At 38.3% G+C, this 19,956-nt stretch overlaps 1 protein-coding gene across 2 annotated transcripts in view; it reads left to right on the forward strand.

Annotated features, from left to right (window-relative positions):
• The first annotated feature begins 2,341 nt into the window (after positions 1-2,341).
• The window catches only part of PNPLA8 (patatin like phospholipase domain containing 8), a 39,747-nt gene continuing 22,132 nt past the window's right edge, over positions 2,342-19,956 (forward strand). The window contains exons 1-4 of one of the 2 annotated variants that reach the window (XM_004739504.2): positions 2,342-2,506; positions 9,711-10,850; positions 11,002-11,151; positions 17,095-17,246. In XM_004739504.2, coding sequence (XP_004739561.1) covers positions 9,801-10,850; positions 11,002-11,151; positions 17,095-17,246 — 1,352 coding nt within the window. In that variant the 5' untranslated portion in view covers positions 2,342-2,506; positions 9,711-9,800. The remainder of the gene's footprint in view (positions 2,507-9,710; positions 10,851-11,001; positions 11,152-17,094; positions 17,247-19,956) is intronic. The other variant, XM_004739505.3, reaches the window with a different exon arrangement.

Here is a 19,956-nt window from a genome sequence, read left to right on the forward strand (position 1 = left end):
CTACATTTATTTTGGCTACAACGTTAAGTTTTGCTTGAAAAATAGAGACTAGACAGTCTTTGAACAGGTATTATGAGCCAAACCTTACTAGTTACCAGAAAAAAGGGTAAAGAGCAAGGGGCCTGTGGTGAAGTTAAGGCTGGAAGGGTGGCGAGGTGGCAGCCAACCATGCCCTACATTTTATTCTGTGGAGATGAAGTGAGAGCAAAGACTTTTTAATCAGGGACAACACGGGATTGGATTCGTACTTTAGAAAGATTACATTGTCAGAATAGAAGAGAATGGCTCTGGGCTGGAGGTCACTTATAGCCCGGAAAACCAGTCTGGATAAGATTGTGTCTTAAGGACTAAAGCCTAAATTAATGCAATGGAATTGGCAGCAAAGAGCAATGGGAAGATGAGAGAGATTTGGCAGTAGGAATCATCAGACTTCACGATTGTTAAAGGCATGGGGGAAGACAGGGGGGGAAGGGAAAGGCAAAGAAGGAGAAGGAGGACTTGAGAATTATTTGAAGATTCCTGACACGGGAGGAAAATCTGGATATTTCATGAAGGCTGACTAAGTTAAGGAATAAAGGAAAACAGGGGAGAATAGATAGGACAAAGACTTTCTGTTTGACCAAATTTTAGGCATCTGTGAGTCCTCCTCTCAGGTATGCTGCCTGCCTGGGCCCTGTCTGTGGCCAGCCAAGTCCAGTTTTAGTAAGAATCCTGCTAGGTCCGTTTGGAGAGGCCCTCCCACCCTTTCTATCTGACCACCCTTGATATCTAATCAAATTCCTCATCCCCCTCCTTGGATGTACGACCACACTGACCTCCTCTGCAAGAATCCTGTGAAATTAGTTTAGCAAGAATCATTCCCACCCTTGATGTCCCCTCTTAATAATTTTCTATCCATTGACCCCTCTCACTCTGCTTTTCAGCTTACATCTCCAGCTGTCTTTGTTGTATTTGTAGCTGAGTCTAATCTCTCTCCTCTATTGCAATAGTCTTGACACCTGCAGCAATCGCCCTCAGTAAGGCCTTCCTTATAGTTTTAACAAGTGTAAGAATAATTTTTTTAACAATGGGGAGAAGCATCACTCCAGAACTAAAGTTACTTCCAAACATCTCTAAAGCTTAATTTGTTGCATACATTTTTTAACTATCGTATAAATAAATAACATGACTGAACTATGTGCTTCAACCATTGTGATGTACACAATCCAGCCATCTGTGCCCCAAGAGCCTAGCAAGATAACAAGATGGCTTCCTTGCCATAATTTTAAAAATTATATATACATATATTTACATATACACGCATATTTACATAAATTTTCATATAAAATATGAAATATAAATACGAAATCCTCTCTATAAAAAAAGAGAGCTAGATAAACAGTTTAATACCCACTGTTTGAAAGTTCATGCAATTATTTCCTTAAAGATTTTACAATAATCTTACAGGGTGCTAAAGCCTGGTGAGCTTTAAAGAAAAAGAGTCCAAGTCTTGGTAATATTTTGAGTTGCAGTCTAGCACAGGCTACTTTTGTGTTTCCTAACCTCGATTTATTGCAAGCTTAGTTCAAGAGAATAAAGGAAGCTGTTTTAACTACTTGCATTCGCTGCTGTAGCCTGAAAGTTGCTTGACATATAGAGGAATGGGCATGGCTCTGTTCTAATAAAACTTTATTTTTTTATGGACTTCGAAATTTGAATTTCATGTTATTGCACGTGTTCCAATGCATACTTTATTTTCTTAACCACTGAAAAATGTAAAAGGCATTCTTAGCCCACAGACGTACGGAAACAGCCGACAGGCCGTATTTGCCGTAAGGCTGCAGATGGTCATCTGGTATGTACACAACGTCAGAATTCGAAAAATGTTAAGTGTGAAGTGTGGGAACTTTTGCAGGACATTCGTGGTAATGTAATGTTACAGGCCACCTTCCAATACGATGACACAAGCGGTAGCCAAGGTGGCCATGCCCAGAAATGGAGAAAGCAAGCGGGCTGAGCAGAGTGGTACGAGCGCCGCCCCACGCAGCTCGCCACCCTCGCGGCCACGGGTAACGCACGCCCAGCGCCACGGATTGGACCGCACGCAGACAGGATCCTCCCAGACGCGGAGGTGGCAGCCCGCGGGCAAACACACGGAGGAAAGCAACCCCCTCCCGGCTCCACCCCGCCGCACCTCCCCCGACGTAAACGGCGCGTGCACGCACGCACGTCTCCCGCCCCTCGCTCCCTCGGACTCTATTGCGCATGTCTGGGAGAGGGAGCGGCGATTGACCGGGAGGCCCTGGCCGGAGCCGGGCGGAGGGCCTCCCCCGGGCCGGGCGGGTAGACACGGCCCGCGCGTGCGTCACTTCCGCTGGGGCGGGACGGAGCCGTGGGGGTGGTGCCTCGACCGCGGCTCTTCTGTTTGTGTTGGTAGCTCAGCTGATGCGGGCCGGCCAGAGTGGACGTCAGTGCGGTCCGGAGGCGCGTCGCCGCTGCCGCCCATAGAGTTGCGGCCTGCATCCCGGTGAGTGGCGGCTGGGGGGACAGAGGCGGGACGATAGGTTAGGGAAGAGGGCAGCCTGGCCTCCCCGGGCACTTGTGTGGCCCTTCTCTTTCCTCGAAGGGCACTTGCAGAGGAACAGGGCGGGGAGCCGCCGGGCTTCGAGGAGGTCCCGGGACCAAGGTTCCAAGAGGCATCCGGGCACCGGAAGGAGCCGCGGACCTGGGGCTGATTGGTGCGCGGTGTCCGCCCCCGCCGTCCGCCGCCTCGGGTTCTGCTGGCCTGGTCCGGCTCAGCGTGTTTTGGTTTCCCTCGTCCCGCCCTGCGCTTTCTGGCCCACCCCCGCAGCTCCCAGCCGGGTTGCCCCGATCGTTTTGGCTGCGCCCGCCCTGGAGGGTTCTCCCGCAGTTCCCTGCTGACTGTCAGAACGCTTCCCTCTTCGGCGCGGTCCTCCGCCGTCGGCGCACGGGCGCGTTCCGCCGCGTGTTCGCGTGGCCAGCGGTTTCTTTTTAACCCCGCGCGCGTCTGGCTCCCTCCCTCCCTGCGCTGCTGTTGCAGGTTCAGGTGTGTGCTTTTTCAGCGATGAAGCGGTGCGAACCGTTGTGTGGCCGTGCTCCCCGTCATTGTCATTTCTGTCATTGTGCTGGGAGGAACCTGCTGCCTACGCCTAATACAGTAACTTGAAAGTGCTGACTTCTTGGGGAAACCAAAGTGTCCATACGGGACTGTCTTCTTTATAATGGGGTTTTATCTCCAGTAACATCTGCATCTGGTTCTTGCATATAGTCCTTGTTGCTGAGATTTCAACTGACAAAAGTATGCTTCATCGTGTTGAGGGACTGCTGTTAAAACAGTGAAATAGGAAGCATTTTTAAATCCGAGAGTTTAAAAAAAAAAAAAAGTGTATTAAACTGTGAGCCGAGAATTGATGCCTCTTACGGAGGCAGTTGTTTGAAGCCCCTTGTAGTTAATTTGTTAAATTGCGCCATTTACTTGTACTTTAATTATAAGAATATGTTCTTCATAATTTGTTACCAAACTTTTTCTCAATGTTGATCTTACTTTCCTATTTCTTAGATCTATGTTAAAGTCTAGAGAGAATGTCTTTATGAGTGAAGTTGAGGGAGAAGATCAGTTGACTGGTGTATTTATTTGCATCACTTGCTAAGCAGATAAAAGTACAGCTTGTACTGAGTTGTTCTTTTGCTCAGTAATGACAAAGGAATTGCACCTAAGGGTACATATTGCCTCACTTGTGGAACACATTTGTGAAAAGGTCAGAGTTAGAACTCCTAGCCTTGGACAACTTTCTGTCATAGAACTCTTAACCTTGGACACCTTTCTGTCGTTTCATGTCTTAGTTATAATCTTTCTCTCCCATGTTATATATCTTAACTTTGTTCATTATCGAGTTCTTTTTAGAACTTGCTGTTGTATTGGTTTCCATGACCCTGATTTTTTCAGGATATCTTTTCACCTGTGCTTTTTTGTTTCTGGAAAGACTTCTTCCTAACTCTTGATGTCAGTCAGGGGTCTGCCCTTGTTCTTCTTTCTAAAGAAAGCAGAGTTTCAAAATTCAAATCTAAATACTTTAGTAGGTCCATGACTCTTGAAATGTTACAGAAAGTATAGTGTGTGTGTGTGTGTGTGTGTGTGTGTATGCAAATAATCATTTCTCAAGGAAGAGGATCTGTGGTCCCCCAGTTCTCAGGAATTATTACTATAAACTTTTTTTTTTCCCCTGGTAAATCCAGTCTTCTATTTTCAGTTGTCACTGTGCTGGTACCTCCAGACTTAAACCACAGCCTGTGTTTCTATAGTACATTTCCATTTGAATGTCCCATGTTACCTCATCCAAGAGATTTTTCTTTCATATTAAATTGGTCCCCTTCCAGTCATCTCATTTTCACAAGTGGTATTCTCTATGTATCTCTGAGTAAAAACACTTGAGTTGTTTTGACATCTTCTCCTCACCCCATTCTTCCCTGTGACCAAGTCCTTTGTCGCTGTTTCCCCACTTTCAAAGTGGGGCTCAAAGTAATCCTTTCTCTAGTACAGTACCAGTGTCTTAATTCAAACCCTTGTCACTTTATGCCTGCATTATTGGAATAACTTAGGGAAGTCCTGTGTAGATTCTTTTATCCTCAGCTGAGCCTCCAGCTAGCAGTTCCCTTATTTTCCTCCAGTTAAAACACAGTTCTTTTCCCTAGAAGTTGGTCTATACCTCCCTATTCTATTTATTTTTCCAGTGTACTTACACTACCCTATAAGTTGGTACCCTAGTCTTCACTGCTCTTTTCTTAGTAGGTGATGGCACCTGCCACTTGACATACTCCTCTTTATCTTTTTGCAGTCTAACCTACTCCAGCAGAATTTACTCTCAAAATTTTTATCTGCATTTACCAGTGTTGTGATTTGGAAACAGCTAAACTAAGCTTTCTGATTTTGTTGGTAGTTCTGTGTTTATTGATTTTTGCTTGATAATTGTAGTTTGTAAGAGGGGTATTAAAATATTGTCATGAAATTGTCTAGTCTTTCCATAATTCCTCTTTTTTTTTTTTTTTTTTGCTTTATATACTGTATCTCAGTGTCTTGTTAGGTGTATTCATAATTGGTTATGAGAATTATGTCATTGGAAAGAAACAATACAGACCCATTACTTGTATAGCTCTGTCTTCTGCTTGACTGTTGGGCCCATTTTTCCAGCATTTTCCCTGTTTACTTACCTTCAACCACCTGGTAGTTCTTTTAGTCTTGAGTAGACAGAGCCCATTACTGTCTCCAACACTTTCATTGCTTTTTCCTTTGCCTTGAATGCTTTTTTCCCTGATTTTAATGATTTGCTTCGTTACTTATTTGAGATCCCCAGTAAAATGTCAACTCAGTTCTTCTCTTGATCATGTCAAATACAATACCCCATTTGCCCTGAGTTTTGGAAATATCCTTTCATGGTAGTTTGTTGTTGTTTAAAGACTTACTTATTTGTGAGAGAGAGAGCACAAGCTTGAGCACACAGGCATCAGAGCAGGCGTGAGAGAAAGGAGGAGAGAGAATCTCAAGTAGACTCCCAGCTCACTGCGCGGCCAGAGATGGGACTCTGTCGCACACCCTGACATCAGGACTTGAGAGCTGAAACCAGCAGTCAGAAGCTTGATGGACTGAGCCACCCAAGTGCCCCCTTTAATGGTACTTTCAGTTCATTCTACTGAAACTCCTTGGGGTTCACCAGCTCTGACTAGTTTCCATTTGCTTGGGGTCTGTGCACCATTCAAGCAATGTGACTGAAAAAGATCTCAGGCTTGTGATTTCTCAACTATGGATTTACCACTATTGGGTTTTTTTTAACTGTAATAAAAACCAAGTATTATAACATTTACCATCTTTACCATGTTTAAGTATGTGGTTCAGTGGCATTAAGAGCATTCACATTGTTCTAAAACATCTCCAGTACTTTTTCATCTTGGGGAACTGAAGCTGTGCCCATGAAACACCCCTTTTGCCCCATTCCCCAGTTTCTAGAAATCATCATTCTGCTTTCTATAGCAGTGACTTTGAATACTCTAGATACTTTGTGTAAGTGGAATCACACAGTATTCGTTCTTTTGTGACTGGCTTATTTTACTTAAAATAATATCCTCAAGAGTTCATCCCTGTTCTAACATGTGACAGGTTTTCCATCCTTTTAAAGGCTGAATAATATTCCTTTGTAGGTAAATACATTTTGTTTATCTGATTTAAAATGATTGGATCATTTCATAATCTCAAACTGTTAATGAAAAATGGTCTATCTGTGATGGTTAGTCCTAAGGGCTATGTTTGCTTGACAGTGTCTTGCCATTTTATCACCTATGGCTAGCACAGAACCTAGCATAAAAAGGGCCTTCAAAAAATAGTTGTGAAATAAATAAAAGGCTACTAGAGTTAAAGACTAAACACACTAAAATGGAGATAATCAGTATTGCATTGACAGAATACATGAATGAGAATCAAAAAGAAAACCAATTCAAACCTCCTACCAAAAAAAAAAAAAAAAAGTCATCACTTGAAATAAGAAAATTACCACCAATGGCATCAGTTATGGGTAAATCATTTACCTTTCCTTAGTTTCTTCAAAGAGTTTCTTCCTTTCAACCTTTCACCCTTCCCTATGGACTACAACTTACTTGAGACAACTGAACTCTTTTCATTGTCAGTTTCCTCTCCTAGGATCAAAGCTACTATCCTGGGTTTTTTAGAGATCACTTCTGTTTTAATTGTCTTCCCCATATAGAAAATATAGAAATCTCGACCCACAGAAAAAAACAAAACAAACAAACAAAAAAACCCCAACATTTGAGTTGTTTCCACCACTGGTATTGTGTGCTGCTATGAACACAAATGTGCAGATGCCTCTTTGAGACCCTGCTTTCAATTCCTTTGGATATATACCCAGAAGTAGGGTTGCTAGATCCTATGGTATTTCTATTTTTAATATTTTTGAGGAACCACAATACTATTTTCTGCAGCAGCTGCTCCATTTTACAGTCCCAACAACGGTGCACAAGGGTTCTAACTTCTCCATATCTCTGCAAACACTTGTTATTTTCTGTTTGTTTTTAATCACAGCCTTCCTAATGAGTCTGGAGTGATATCTCATTTGGTTTTGATTTGCATTTTTCTGATGATTCAGTGATGTTGAGCATCTTTTCATATGCTTGTTGGCCATTTGTATATCCTCTCTGGAGAAATTTCTACTCAAGTTCTTTGCCAGTTTGTTTTTAATTGGGCAATTTGATTTTTTTGTTGTTGACTTGTAGGAGTCCATTACTAGTTTTGAGCATGGCTTTTTATTCACAGGTACTTTAATTGTATTTTATTAAGTATTTCTGGTTTGGGGATTGTGGGGCTTTTATGTTAATTCAACTTACTCATTGGCCATAAATCCTGGATATCAGAAAAGCTGGGAAGGTAGATATGTTGGTTTCTTTTCTCTCTGTCTCTTTGTAAAATTGGAATTTTGAAATCATATGTATACATGCGATTTACAAAGCTTTTAGTTCAGACTGTAATCTGAACATTCACAGTAGGTTCTCGGTTTCTATCTTTCTCAGTCTTGTCTGTTCATTCTGTCAGAGATCTGCTGAATCCTCTTTGTAGTGTCACTCCTTTGCTTAAAATACTTCATTGACAGTCTGATCTTTAATTTCCTTGGCAAGATTTGTAAGAGCCTTCATAATCTGACCCCCAAAACCATCTTTGCAATATCATCTACCTGTCCCTCATTATTCTCATTACTCTTTCTAGGTCCTGGAGCGAAACTGGACTGCTTGCAATTTTTGTTCATATTGTTTATGCTTTCTTAAATGCTTTTTTTGTCTTTGTATTTGTTCCTATTTAAAATTCTCTCCTGTTCTCAGCTTTCTACTTAATGAGTTCCTTTTTAACTTTGTCCAGTTTTTAGTGTCTTATTATTTTTTGAACTTACTTGGATATCTGCTCTGACCATTCTCATGGCACTATCCGTGAAAGTGTTCTAAACCATTTGCTTTTTTTCTTTTTTTCTGTCTGCTTTTTCTAATTACAAAGGTAATATTTTCTCATTGTAAAAAATACATATAATACAAAAGGAAAAAGAAAAAGTCCATCTTCTTGTTCTCTTTTGATCCCACTCCTTGGTTCACAAGAATAAACAAACTAGTGCTTACCCTTTCGGAATCTGCGTGTGTATGCGTGCGCGTACATGTGCCACATGTGGACAGCCTCACATTTAAACTGCATGTGTAGGTTTTTCTGTCTTTCATTACCTAATGTCTTTGTATCTCCACATGTGTATAGTGTGTGTATTATAGCCGCTGGCCTTTTTTACTGTAGTGTATATGAAGGATGGGCAGATCATCTAGTTTCTTTAACTGCTGCAGAATACTATATGGTAACCCATTCTGCAGTTTATATATGCCATAGTTTATTGAGCCATTCCTTTCTAGAAGACCTTTAGAGTTGTTTTTCTTTGTTTTATTATTTCAGTCAATGCATTAGGGATTGTGTATATATACTTCTGCACTCATAAAGTATTTCTGTAGGATTCTTAATAGAGTTTTAATAGTGAAATTGCTGATCAAAAAATATGTGCCTTTAAGATTGTGATAGATAGTATTTAAGATTTCATTGGATATTGTCAGATAGCCCTATGTGTCCCATTTCTTCAGCCTATTATTAATACTGAATATTATCAACCATTTACATTACCACCTATTGTAGAAACAAAACATGTTGGGTTTTTTTTTAAGATTTTATTTATTTATTCCACAGACAGAGATCACAATTAGGCAGAGAGGTAGGCAGAGAAAGAGGAAGGGAAGGAAGCAGGCTCCCTGCTGAGCAGAGAGCCGCATGTGGGGCTCGATCCCAAGGCTCTGGGATCATGACCTGAGCCAAAGGCAAAGGCTTTAACCCACTGAGCCACACAGTTGCCCCAAAACAAAACATGTTTTAATTAGTACTTTTCTTTGATGTGGTGAAGGGTATTTTCATAATTTTACTGTCTGTATTTCTTCTTCTTCTGCATTAACTGGCCTGTTAATGTCCTTTGTCTATTTTTCTGTCAGCTGAATCTTTCTTTTTTTAATTGCATTCATCTTACATTGTGGTTATGAACCCCTTGTCTGTTAGATGTGGCACATAGCTTCTTGTAGTCAGACCTTTAATTTAATAAACATAACTAGATAGTGAAATGTTTTTTTGCATGGCTATCTGTAGCCTTAGACTGAAAGTTCTTCATATCGTGTTTGTCTTTGTGGTTTCAGCATCTAGTACCATGTCCATGTAGGTTAAATATTCTATAAATGGTTTGCAATGAACAAGATGGTGTAAGACTTGACTCTACAAAGACTTCAAAGTCTGGTGTCACATAAACTAGTCCAGACTTTGACAGAGAAGAAAAACAGCATAGTATCTAAATTGCATATTCAGTTATGTGTTGTAGGAAAACTTATGTATTTGGTAGCTTTCCTAAATTACATCTCATGAAACATCCTACCACTCGCTCTCTTTTTTCATTAAATTCTGTACTGGAGAATGAATTGTCTTCTGGAGCTTAAAAGGGAGATATGCAGTATCTGTAATGGAAATACATTATTCTGTCTTCTTTTGAGACAAGCTGCTGAGTTTATTTCAAGTAGAAAAGTATTTTATCTTAAACCCAGTTTCAATTTTACCTTGTATCCTAATTTTTTTTTTCTTGCTATTTCAGGTAAGACCATGAATTATGGCATTTCTTAAATGAAGCATTCAGGAATGAAGTGAAAATCCTAACATATAGAAAATAAATGATTTTTAAGTTATGTCTATTAATTTGACTATAGATATATATTATATTTACCTCCTTAGTAATGCAAGAAGTCTTTGTGGGAAGCAGAGAAGCAAGCAGCTGCATTTCTTATACTCACCTAAACATTATTGGAGGATAAGCCACGCCAGTCTACAAAGAGGTTTTCATACAAGCAAAATAAGATGTAAATTGACCAAAAGTGATGCCCATTCTTGGAGAAAGCACTGTTACTCTCCAAACCACCATGGTTTACATATTGGAATTTTGAAACTTAGCACTTCTACTCCCAAGGGACTTACAAAAGTGAGCATTCGTATGTCCCGTATTAAAAGTACTTTGAACTCTGTTTCAAAGGCTGTTTTTGGCACTCAGAATGAAATGATCTCACGTTTAGCTCAATTTAAGCCAAGTTCTCGAATATTAAGAAAAGTATCAGATAGTGGTTGGTTAAAACAGACAGGCATTAAACAAGCCATCAAATCTCTGAAAAAATACAGCGACAAATCAGTAGAAAAGAGTTCTTTCTCTGAAAGTCATAGTGTAGGTAAAGATGAAGATATAGGTAAACAAAGTCTTTTTCGTTACACAAGTAGTTTAACCACAAGATTTGGAGAGTCATTCTACTTTTTATCAAATCATATTAATTCATACTTCAAACGTGAGGAAAGAATGTCTCAAAAAAAGGAAAAGAAACATTTCCAGGACAAACTTGAAGATAAAAAGGTCGAAGAAGAGAAATCGAGCTCTCCAGATCCTGGCATCCTGACTGATAAGCGAGATTCAGAATCTTCTTTATATTCTGTGGACAAGTCTGCAAGTGCCAGTGGGACTCCTGAGGCTCTTCCAGTTTCTACTAAACAGAGTATTGCTAACTTTCTTTCTCGTCCCACCGAAGGTGTCCAGGCTTTAGTAGGTGGTTATATTGGTGGACTTGTCCCTAAATTAAAGTATGATTCAAAGAGTCAGCCAGAAGAGCAGGAAGAGGCTGTTAAAGCTGAGCAGCCTGTCAGCAAAGACAAAAATGGAGAGGAGAAAAAGCGGTTATCTCTTCAGCGAGAAAAGGCAAGTCGTTATCAGTGTTGCTTGACGTTTTAACTTTTGTCAAATGCGTAAATTCCATTTCCCTATGGGACCAAAGAAACCTTAATCACGGGTTGGTATTACTAGAGAAGTTTCGCATCCTAATCATATATATTTTAATATGTCTTTGTAGATTATTGCAAGAGTGAGTATTGATAACAGAACCCGGGCGTTAGTTCAGGCGTTGAGAAGAACAACTGACCCAAAGCTCTGCATTAACAGGGTTGAAGAACTGACTTTTCATCTTCTAGAATTTCCTGAAGGAAAAGGAGTGGCTGTCAAGGTAATTCTAATTTATTTAATCTGGTTTTGTCTTGGAAAATACTAACGCACTTTCTGAAATGGAGAAGGCAGTACCTTTCATTTTTAAAATTTAACTATTTTTAGGTTTTTATTATGTATGTGATGTGTCATAGAGTCAGTAATTGGCCCACTTATTCTATTATATATATTATGCTTAAATATTCTCTTACTCTGTGATGATAAATTATGCTGTTGGTCCTACTGTTTATTGAGATTAAATGTTTTAAAATAGAAAATAAATAGTGTGTTCACTGAATTGCAAAATAGTTGCCAAATTTTTCTTAAATTTGTTTATACTATATAGCTACTTTTTTAAGATGGGAGATGTAATTCATAAGTAAAACCATAGGTAATTTTTATTTTTTGATCTTTTTGTATTTGCAAGTCAACATTTTAATGATCTTAATGATAATTGGATTAATAATTACATTAATAAAATGATTAGCTTTTCTTCACCTCGATTTTTTCACATATAAAATAGTGAAGGTAATTTAGACCCAAAAGACTATTTTCGGAGAAATACTATAAAATATGAATGATGTGCTTGAGTCTCTTTCCATTGCACTGCTGATTATTTGTAATATTTAATCACCAGTTTACAAATATATAATGAACAGACATTGTTAACATTTGTTTAGAGATCTGTTAATGCTTGTTTTTAACTCGCCACTCAAAAAAGTCTAAGTTAACTTAGTTCATATTCCATTTTTTGACAACCATTTTGCTGAAGAGTTACCTCAGTCCTTATATAAGGTAGCCTCCTATAGTTTCATATTATATAATTCATATGTTATAAAGCTAAACTTCAGAATTTCATGTTCATGGAACTGGGGATTATCTTTCATGGCTATTTAATCTCTTATATAAAAGACAGATTTTCCAAAGGTAGATAGCTTTTAAGTCCATTTACTATTTCAGGGATATACTGAAGCAAAGATCTAAAATAGACTTGCATACTTTAAAGAACTTTAAAAAAAAGTGTTTTATTGAAGTACAGTACAACCTGCAGTTATTGGAATCAAGTTCAGTGAATTTTTCACAAACTAAAGGCATCCATGTAACTGGCACTCAGATAAGGAACAGAATTTACCAGGACTTCACAAGCCTTCTGTGCCCCCTTCAATCACAGTTTCCCCAAATTACTTTAAATTAGTTTAGGGGTTTTTTGGTACCTTATATAAACTATTGTGATTGGGTTTTTTCATTCATCATGTTGGTAGTAATCGTTCTCATTGTTGTGAGAGGTTGTAGAACATTCATTCTTGTTGCTTTCATATTCCATGGTGTGAATGTATCACAACTTACTTATTGTACTACTGATGAATTGTTCGGTACTTTTCAGTTTTAGTCTATCATGAATAGTCATGCTGTTAGAAACTTTGAGGGCTCTTTTATTTTGCATTACTGATCTCACATCTAAGGACCCTTCAATACCAAGGAGTAGTGTGTTGTAGGAATGTGTATTCTGATCAAGTATGATTGAAAATCTGGATAGTCTGTAAAAAGTTCTTAACCACTTCCCTAAATAAGAAGCATCTCAAAAAGAATGAACTGGATAAATTAAGACATTTTCACATGCACAGTCTCATGTGAACTTTCCCAATGAAGTTTTAATTATTCAAAAGAACTGAGCTTTTGAAAAATGCTAGAATTGTTTGTTTTAAAACATTTATATTAATTTTGCTTTTTTGTATATCATATTTATGGTGGCCAAATGAGAGCGAATTGTCTTTGGTAGATTAGTTTCCGTGTATATGTGTGTGTGTGTGTATTTGATGTGCTGCATTCATGGCCGCCACATCTAGGAAGTTGCCCTTTTTGGTTTCTTCATTGTTGGTGAAGGCATTCTCCTTTCATTATTTTTTTAATAGAAAGTAACTTTATTATTTAAATTATTTATTATTTATTTTTATTATTATTTAACTTTTTATTTATTATTTTATTATTTATTATTATTCTTCTTTCATTATTTTTTTAATAAAAAGGTAACTTATTATTATTTAAAAAAGGGGCAGCATAAACTTTGTAAAAAATTTTTTTTTAATAAAAACAAAAATAAGAAAATAAGAATAACATTTATTTCTGTTACCCAGAGATTATCACTGTAAATGTATTAGTGTCTGTTTGTATTAGATTAAGCCGAGTTAAACTCTTTTTTTTTTTTTTTAAGATTTTATTTATTTATTTGACAGAGATCACAAGTAGGCAGAGAGGCAGGCAGAGAGAGAGGAAGGGAAGCAGGCTCCCCGCTGAGCAGAGAGCCCGACGTGGGACTCCATCCCAGCACCGTGAGATCACGACCTGAGCCGAAGGCAGCGGCCCAACCCACTGAGCCACCCAGGCGCCCCCGAGTTAAACTCTAATAAACAATATCAAAACCTCAGTGACTTAACACAACAGAGGCTTATTTGTCCCCTGTGCAAAGTCACCTGGGCATTGGGTGACTCTTCAGGACAGTGACCCTCTCTGAGGTGGCTACTTTGATCTTGTTCTTGTATGTTTCCATACGTGTCCTCCATGATCTCACTCTAGCGGAGTGAGAGTATTTCAGCAGAAAATGCCACAGGTTTTTTCTACTCATGAGTTATTTATCCTGCCCAAGTACTGCCTTCGTGTGCCTGTGTCTGTTGGCCATCTGGATGTCCTCTTTGCAAAAATGTCTGTTCATGTCCTCTGCCCATTTCTTGATTGGATTATTTGTTCTTTCGGTGGTGTTGAGTTTTCTAAATTCTTTATAGATTTTGGACACTAGCCCTTTATCTGATATGTCGTTTGCAAATATCTTCTCACTGTTTCCTTTGCTGTGCAAAAGCTTTTGATCTTGACGAAATCCCAATAATTCATTTTTGCCCTTGCTTCCCTTGCCTTTGGCGATGTTCCTAGGAATATGTTGCTGCTCCTGAGGTTGAAGAGGTTGCTGCTTGTGTTCTCCTCAAGGATTACTTTGTGAATTTTTATGGGGCTTCCTCCTCATTGGTGTTATTTGATGTATTCCTTGTTTCTTTGTATTTGCTGAATACTGGAATATAAACATAAAGACTTGGTTAAGTTAAACTTTTTGTTAGAGCACATTGTATATGTTGCCATGTGTCTCATCTTCCATCATACCAGAACACATATAACTGGTTGAAGAACCAGTTTTGACCACTGGATTAGGGAGATGACAATCTGATCTTCTCATTGGACATTTAGGCTAGAATCATAATCCCATCAGCCATTAACCTAATCCAGAACTAGTCATTTCATTAGGATTGCAAAATGATAAATTTCTAATTCTGCCACTCCTCTGCATTGTAATTGACATTCATCTGTAAAAGTAGAGCTTTCCTTTACTAGCTAGAGCTATTTGGTTACTCTCAAAGAGCAGTTTTAAAGGATAAGCAAGAAAAATGCTTAGTTTCCTTCTACTTAGTCACCAATTTTCAAAGTAAAGAGATGCTTTAAAGCTGCCCCATTGGTGACAGGAAATTTTTGGCATTTCTTAAAACTATCATTATGGACTCCCTAGGTTTTCACAAAACGTATTTTGATAATTTTTTTCCTCCCTTCTCTCCTTTGTTGAAAGCTGAATTCATCTCAGCCTTGCTTGGTAGGGGCCCCAAGTTCATTCATATAACTTTAACTTCTTACAAAAGTGCCATGGGCAGAAAAGTGTATGTAAGCATACAGCTCCATGAATTTTCAAAAATTGAAAACATCTGTATAACCCTCATCTCTTTATGCCCCATTCCAATCACTGTCTCTAAAAAGATTGACCATTACCTGATTTTTAGCACTCTAGGTCAGTTGTGCCTTTCTCTGCACGTTCTATAAATAGAGTGGTACAGCTTGTGCTCTTTTATATCTGTTTTTTTCACTTGACATTATTTGTGAGAACCTTCAAGGTGGAGTATGTTTATGAAACATTCACATTGTGATGGATTCTGTGGTATAAATATAGGACCATGTATCCATTTTACTGCTGATGGACATTGGGATAGCTTCCAGTCTGGGAGTCTGGAATAGTGCTTCCGGGATGTATCTTTTGGGAAACACAGGTCTTTATTTTTTTGGGAGTGTATATCCAAGAGTAGTGGTCTTGGTTATGAAGTATGCCTATTTTCATCTCTAGTAGATTCTGCCAAATAGTTTTGCAAAGTGTTTATACCAATTTATACTTCTGCCAAAATTGTATCGATCTTCTAGTGGTTCTACTTCTTCTCCAACACTTTATTGTTTTTATTTTAGCCATTGTGTTGGATGTTTAGTGATACTGAATTGTGGCTTTAGTTTGCATTTCTCTGGTAACTGTGAAGTTTAGCATCTTTTCCAGTGCTTATTGGCCATTTTTGTGCTTACCTTGTGTGAAGTCCCTTTTCCACGTCTTACTCATTTTTCCTTTGGGGTTGACCAGCTTTTTCTTACTGACTTGAAGAATTTCTTTATATATTATAAAAGTTTTTTATATCTGGCATATATTACATATTATATATAATAGTAATATACAATAACTGTGTATTTTTTGTAAATGTATTTTCCCACTCTTGGAGTTACCTTTTAACTCTGCTGGCCCTCTGTCTGAACCAGTCCCAGTTTTTCAGTCTTCTGTTTCTTCCCCAAATAAGCAAAAGCCTCAAGGGAAGACAAGCTATAGTTTATGAGATCACTTCTTTTTTAAAAGAATTCATCTTTTATTTATTTATTGGAAAAAGAGAGTTCTGCACGCGCATGTGCCCACCAGCAGGAGGGAGAAGCAGACTCTCTACTGTGTAGGGGGCCTGAGATGGGGCTTGATCCCAGGACCGTGGGGTCTTGACCTGTGCCAAAGGCAGACACCTAACTGACTGAGCCACCCAGGCGTCCTGAGCTTACTTCTTAGCACTTCTCTCTCCAGATTCTTACCCCTCCTGTTCTCATTGCTTCAGGAGCCCTCTGATGCTTTTGAACAGATGGAACTTCTTTTGTCTTTTATCAAAGTTTTCTAGTTCTTGGAAAGAGACTGTTCTAACCAGAAGTGGAAATTTATATTCCCATGCCCACCATTGTTCAGACTCTTCTTGTAGGACCTTGAAGCTCAACATTAGCCAGGGCAAAAAAGCAACTGAAAAAGAATTTAGAACAATATTACTTCACATTGATTTATCATAAAAAAGAAACAAAATGAGTGATACATTTGGATTATTTTTTTAATTTATTGAAGGAAGATTACATAGCACAAGTTTAGTTGCTAGTCTCAGATTCCCTTAAGCCTGGCCTTCTGACTGGATAAGGTGCTTTTGTGCACAGAACCTAGAGAATCTCTGATAAACTCAGTGTAGAACCCTAGAAGTTAAGCTCTTGCCTCTGGTCACCAATATGAAATTAAACACATAGAATATCAGAGTCCTAGTTTTGTTTAAACAAATTACTTAAATGTAATGAATTTGGATTATTTATTGTAATGGTCAGCTTTTGCCTTCTGCCTTAGTTATAGGTATTGACATTTGTTTATATTTCACTGAGTCACTACCCTTACATCCTATATTCACAAGATGGTTTATTTTTTTTTAATAACAAGTTTAATTTCCAGTAATTACTATGAAGAAGTTTATCTCTAGGATTTGGAGAAAATAGTTTATACAATTTATAATGTTAATCTTTTGTTGTAACAGTTAATACTTCATAAATTTCTGTTAAACAGACTATATATTTTCTAATTCTTAAGCATTGTATCTTCTAAAGAAAATATTTGTACTGAGGTTAATTATTAACCTAGATATTAGAAGAAATATATTTTAAATATTAATTGACATTAATATGTTAAAAAGTAATGTCATTTAAGATTATTAAGAAAGTAATAAACCCTGGCACTGTGATTATTTGTGGTGTACATATGTTGGTTAAAAATCATACAGTTTCACTCTTTATTTGACAAAAGCAATAAAATACTTTTTTCTCAATACAGGAAAAAATTATTCCGTATTTATTAAGATTGAGACAAATTAAGGATGAAACTCTTCAGGCTGCAGTTAGAGAAATTTTGGCCTTAATTGGCTATGTGGATCCTGTGAAAGGAAGAGGAATCCGAATTCTTACAATTGATGGTGGAGGAACAAGGTAAAGCTAGAAAAATGATTTTTTAAATCCTATAGATCCAGTTCAGCCAGAAATTTTTTTATAACTGATTCTGTGTAAGTATAGTAGCTATATCATTGTAAAACCAGATGTTTGAAATAAAACATGAAATAGTTCTTCTTAATTTATTACTTTATCCATTTGAGAGCTTCTTTTTTTTTAATTTCATTTAGAGTGAGCATGAGTGGGGGGAGGGGCACTGAGGGAAGAGGAGGGAGAGAATCTCAAGCAGAAGCCATGCTTGGTATGGAGCCAGATATGGGGGCTTGTTCCCAGGACCCTGAGATCATGACCTGAGGCAAAATAGAGTCAGCTGCTTAACCAGCTGAGCCACACGGATGCCCCAAGGGCTTCTTCAGCATATACCTGAATTTGCTTTTATTTTAATTTGACCTAGTATTTATTTCAGTTTGGTCTCTTCAGACCTTCTTGTTAGTTTAGGACAGTATATCAACCATGACTTAGAAAATCTTGACAATGTTTTATAACATTAGCTTTCTTTAATTATTTATCTTAACTGTATTTATCAGTCAGCTGGTCACTTAATAAAGAGATTGCTAAAAAAGGAGTCTATATCAATAAGTCCCCATGTCCCCCACACACCATCAGTGAGTCCCCACGTCCTCAGCTGCAAATGCCAGTCTGGTGCCACTCTAGAGATATTTAGTGCATTCTTAGCTCAGAAGGAGGGAATTTCACCATCGGACTCCATTCTTGCTGCTGGCAGTTCATCCGTGCTTCTTCTGATTAGTTTGTTGAGTTCCTCTTACTGCTTGTTGGTTAGATCCTTTGGTGTTAGCCTCCCCACCCCCAACACCAGATATTCTAGCTTGGATTCAGGTTTCCTGCCATCTCTGCTCTCATCTCTGAAATTGATAGTACATGCCCTGCCTGTTGTTCTTTGATTACTTTATCTCTCTGATTACATTCTCTGATACACCTGCTTTTCCAGTTACTATCTTGTATGTCCAAGTACTACGCTTATTGTTTTGTTAAATTCTGAGCTCCTGTATGTCAGCCAGATTCTTTTCATTTTGACACCAGTGTCAGTAGCAGTGTGAGTGATGAGGGGAAAAGCTATTTAACCATCTAGGTGGAGGACAGTAAAAAAAAAATACCTTCAGATGGTAGCAGTGGGAAGCAGGAGGGAGGAAAAATATGCAAGAAAACTTTGAAGAAAAGGGGAATTTGAATATAGGAGGAGATCGAGAGCACTCCTAAATGGAGACCCCATGGATGCCTGAGGCAGAACTGCAGGGAAATGGGAGGAGGTGATTGGTATTGAGAAAGACAGTTCTGTTTTTGAACATGCTGAATAGAAGGCTTCACATAGCAGTATAGAAGTGCTAATTCGGCAAATGAAGATTGAGTTGATTGAGAAAAGAAAAGTTTCAGAATAATTTTTGGATGTTTCTTACAGAAGTGAAATAACTGAAGAAGGTGAACATCATTCATACGATAGATCAAGTGGTAATGAATTAGAATCATTCTCGTTGATAGAACTGGTTAAAAGTGATGGGAAGTAAAGAGAGTGGAAGTTCAGTGAGTAAGGAATTTCACTGAGGAGCAGGAAGAAGCCAGTCCTCTCTGCCATTAAGATGGGGACAGATGGAAAAGTTGGTATCATTCATTGAGTCAACTGTTCTTAACACTGATTTGGATCCAGGAATCAGTAAGCAAAACAGACAAAATCTAAGTCTTCATGGTACTAGCATTCCAGAGGAGGAAAGAGAACAAATAGAAAAGCAAAAATGTATTATTGAATAGTAAGGGGTGCTGTGAAGAAAAATAGCAAAGTGGCAAAGAGTAAGTGCTATTTTAGAGAATGATCATGATTATTTTAGAGCATGATCATGATTATGACTTTTTTTTTCATTTTAAAAAAATACTGAGATCCCGACTTGGTGTATTAGTTTCAGGTATACAACACAATGATTTGATACCGGTTTATTTTGTAGAATGATCACAATAAGTCTAGTTAACATCCATCACCACACAGAGTTAATCACTTTTTTTCTGGAGTTGAGAACATTTGAGATTAACTCTTTTAGTAACTTTCAAGTATGCAGTACAGTATTATTAACTATGTTAGCATGTTGTACCTTATATCCCCTGGATGCATTTATTGTATTATTTATTGTATAACTGGATGTTTGTACCTTCTGATCTCTTCACCCATTTTGTCAACCCCACCCACCCCTTTTGGCAACCACCTGTGACTGTGACTTCTTTTTGAGTAGAGTTCTGAATTCAGAACAGTCAGGAACATTCAGGTATCTGTTTAGAGTGACGAATATGTTGAAAAGAGCTTTGGGACCAGTAAATACTTGATTTTAGAGAATAGGAGTTTTGTTAGTCATCCGAGGAGGAAATTGGAGTGAAGACATTTGGGAAGATACAAAGGTGAGTTAAGATGAAGGGAAGTGTAGATTAGCAGTTCTCCATTGGAGGCGATTTTGCTATCTAGAGGACGTAGTTCAGTGTCTGGAGGCATTCTTGGTTGTTGGAGCTGAGGGACTGCCACTTTGTGTTTAGTGAGAAGAGGGTAATTAATGCTGAAACCCTACAGTGCACAGGATGGCCCTACAGCAAAGAGTTTTCCAGCCCTAAATGTCCCTCTTGCTAAGCTGAGAAACCTTGCTTTAGGGGAACTTGAGAATGCAGCCAGGATGGTTAAGTTTGTGCTGAGAGG

This window comes from Mustela putorius, unplaced genomic scaffold, assembly GCF_011764305.1.
Source record: "Mustela putorius furo isolate JIRA1106 unplaced genomic scaffold, ASM1176430v1.1 tig00003845_pilon_pilon_pilon, whole genome shotgun sequence".
Lineage (NCBI taxonomy): Eukaryota > Metazoa > Chordata > Mammalia > Carnivora > Mustelidae > Mustela > Mustela putorius.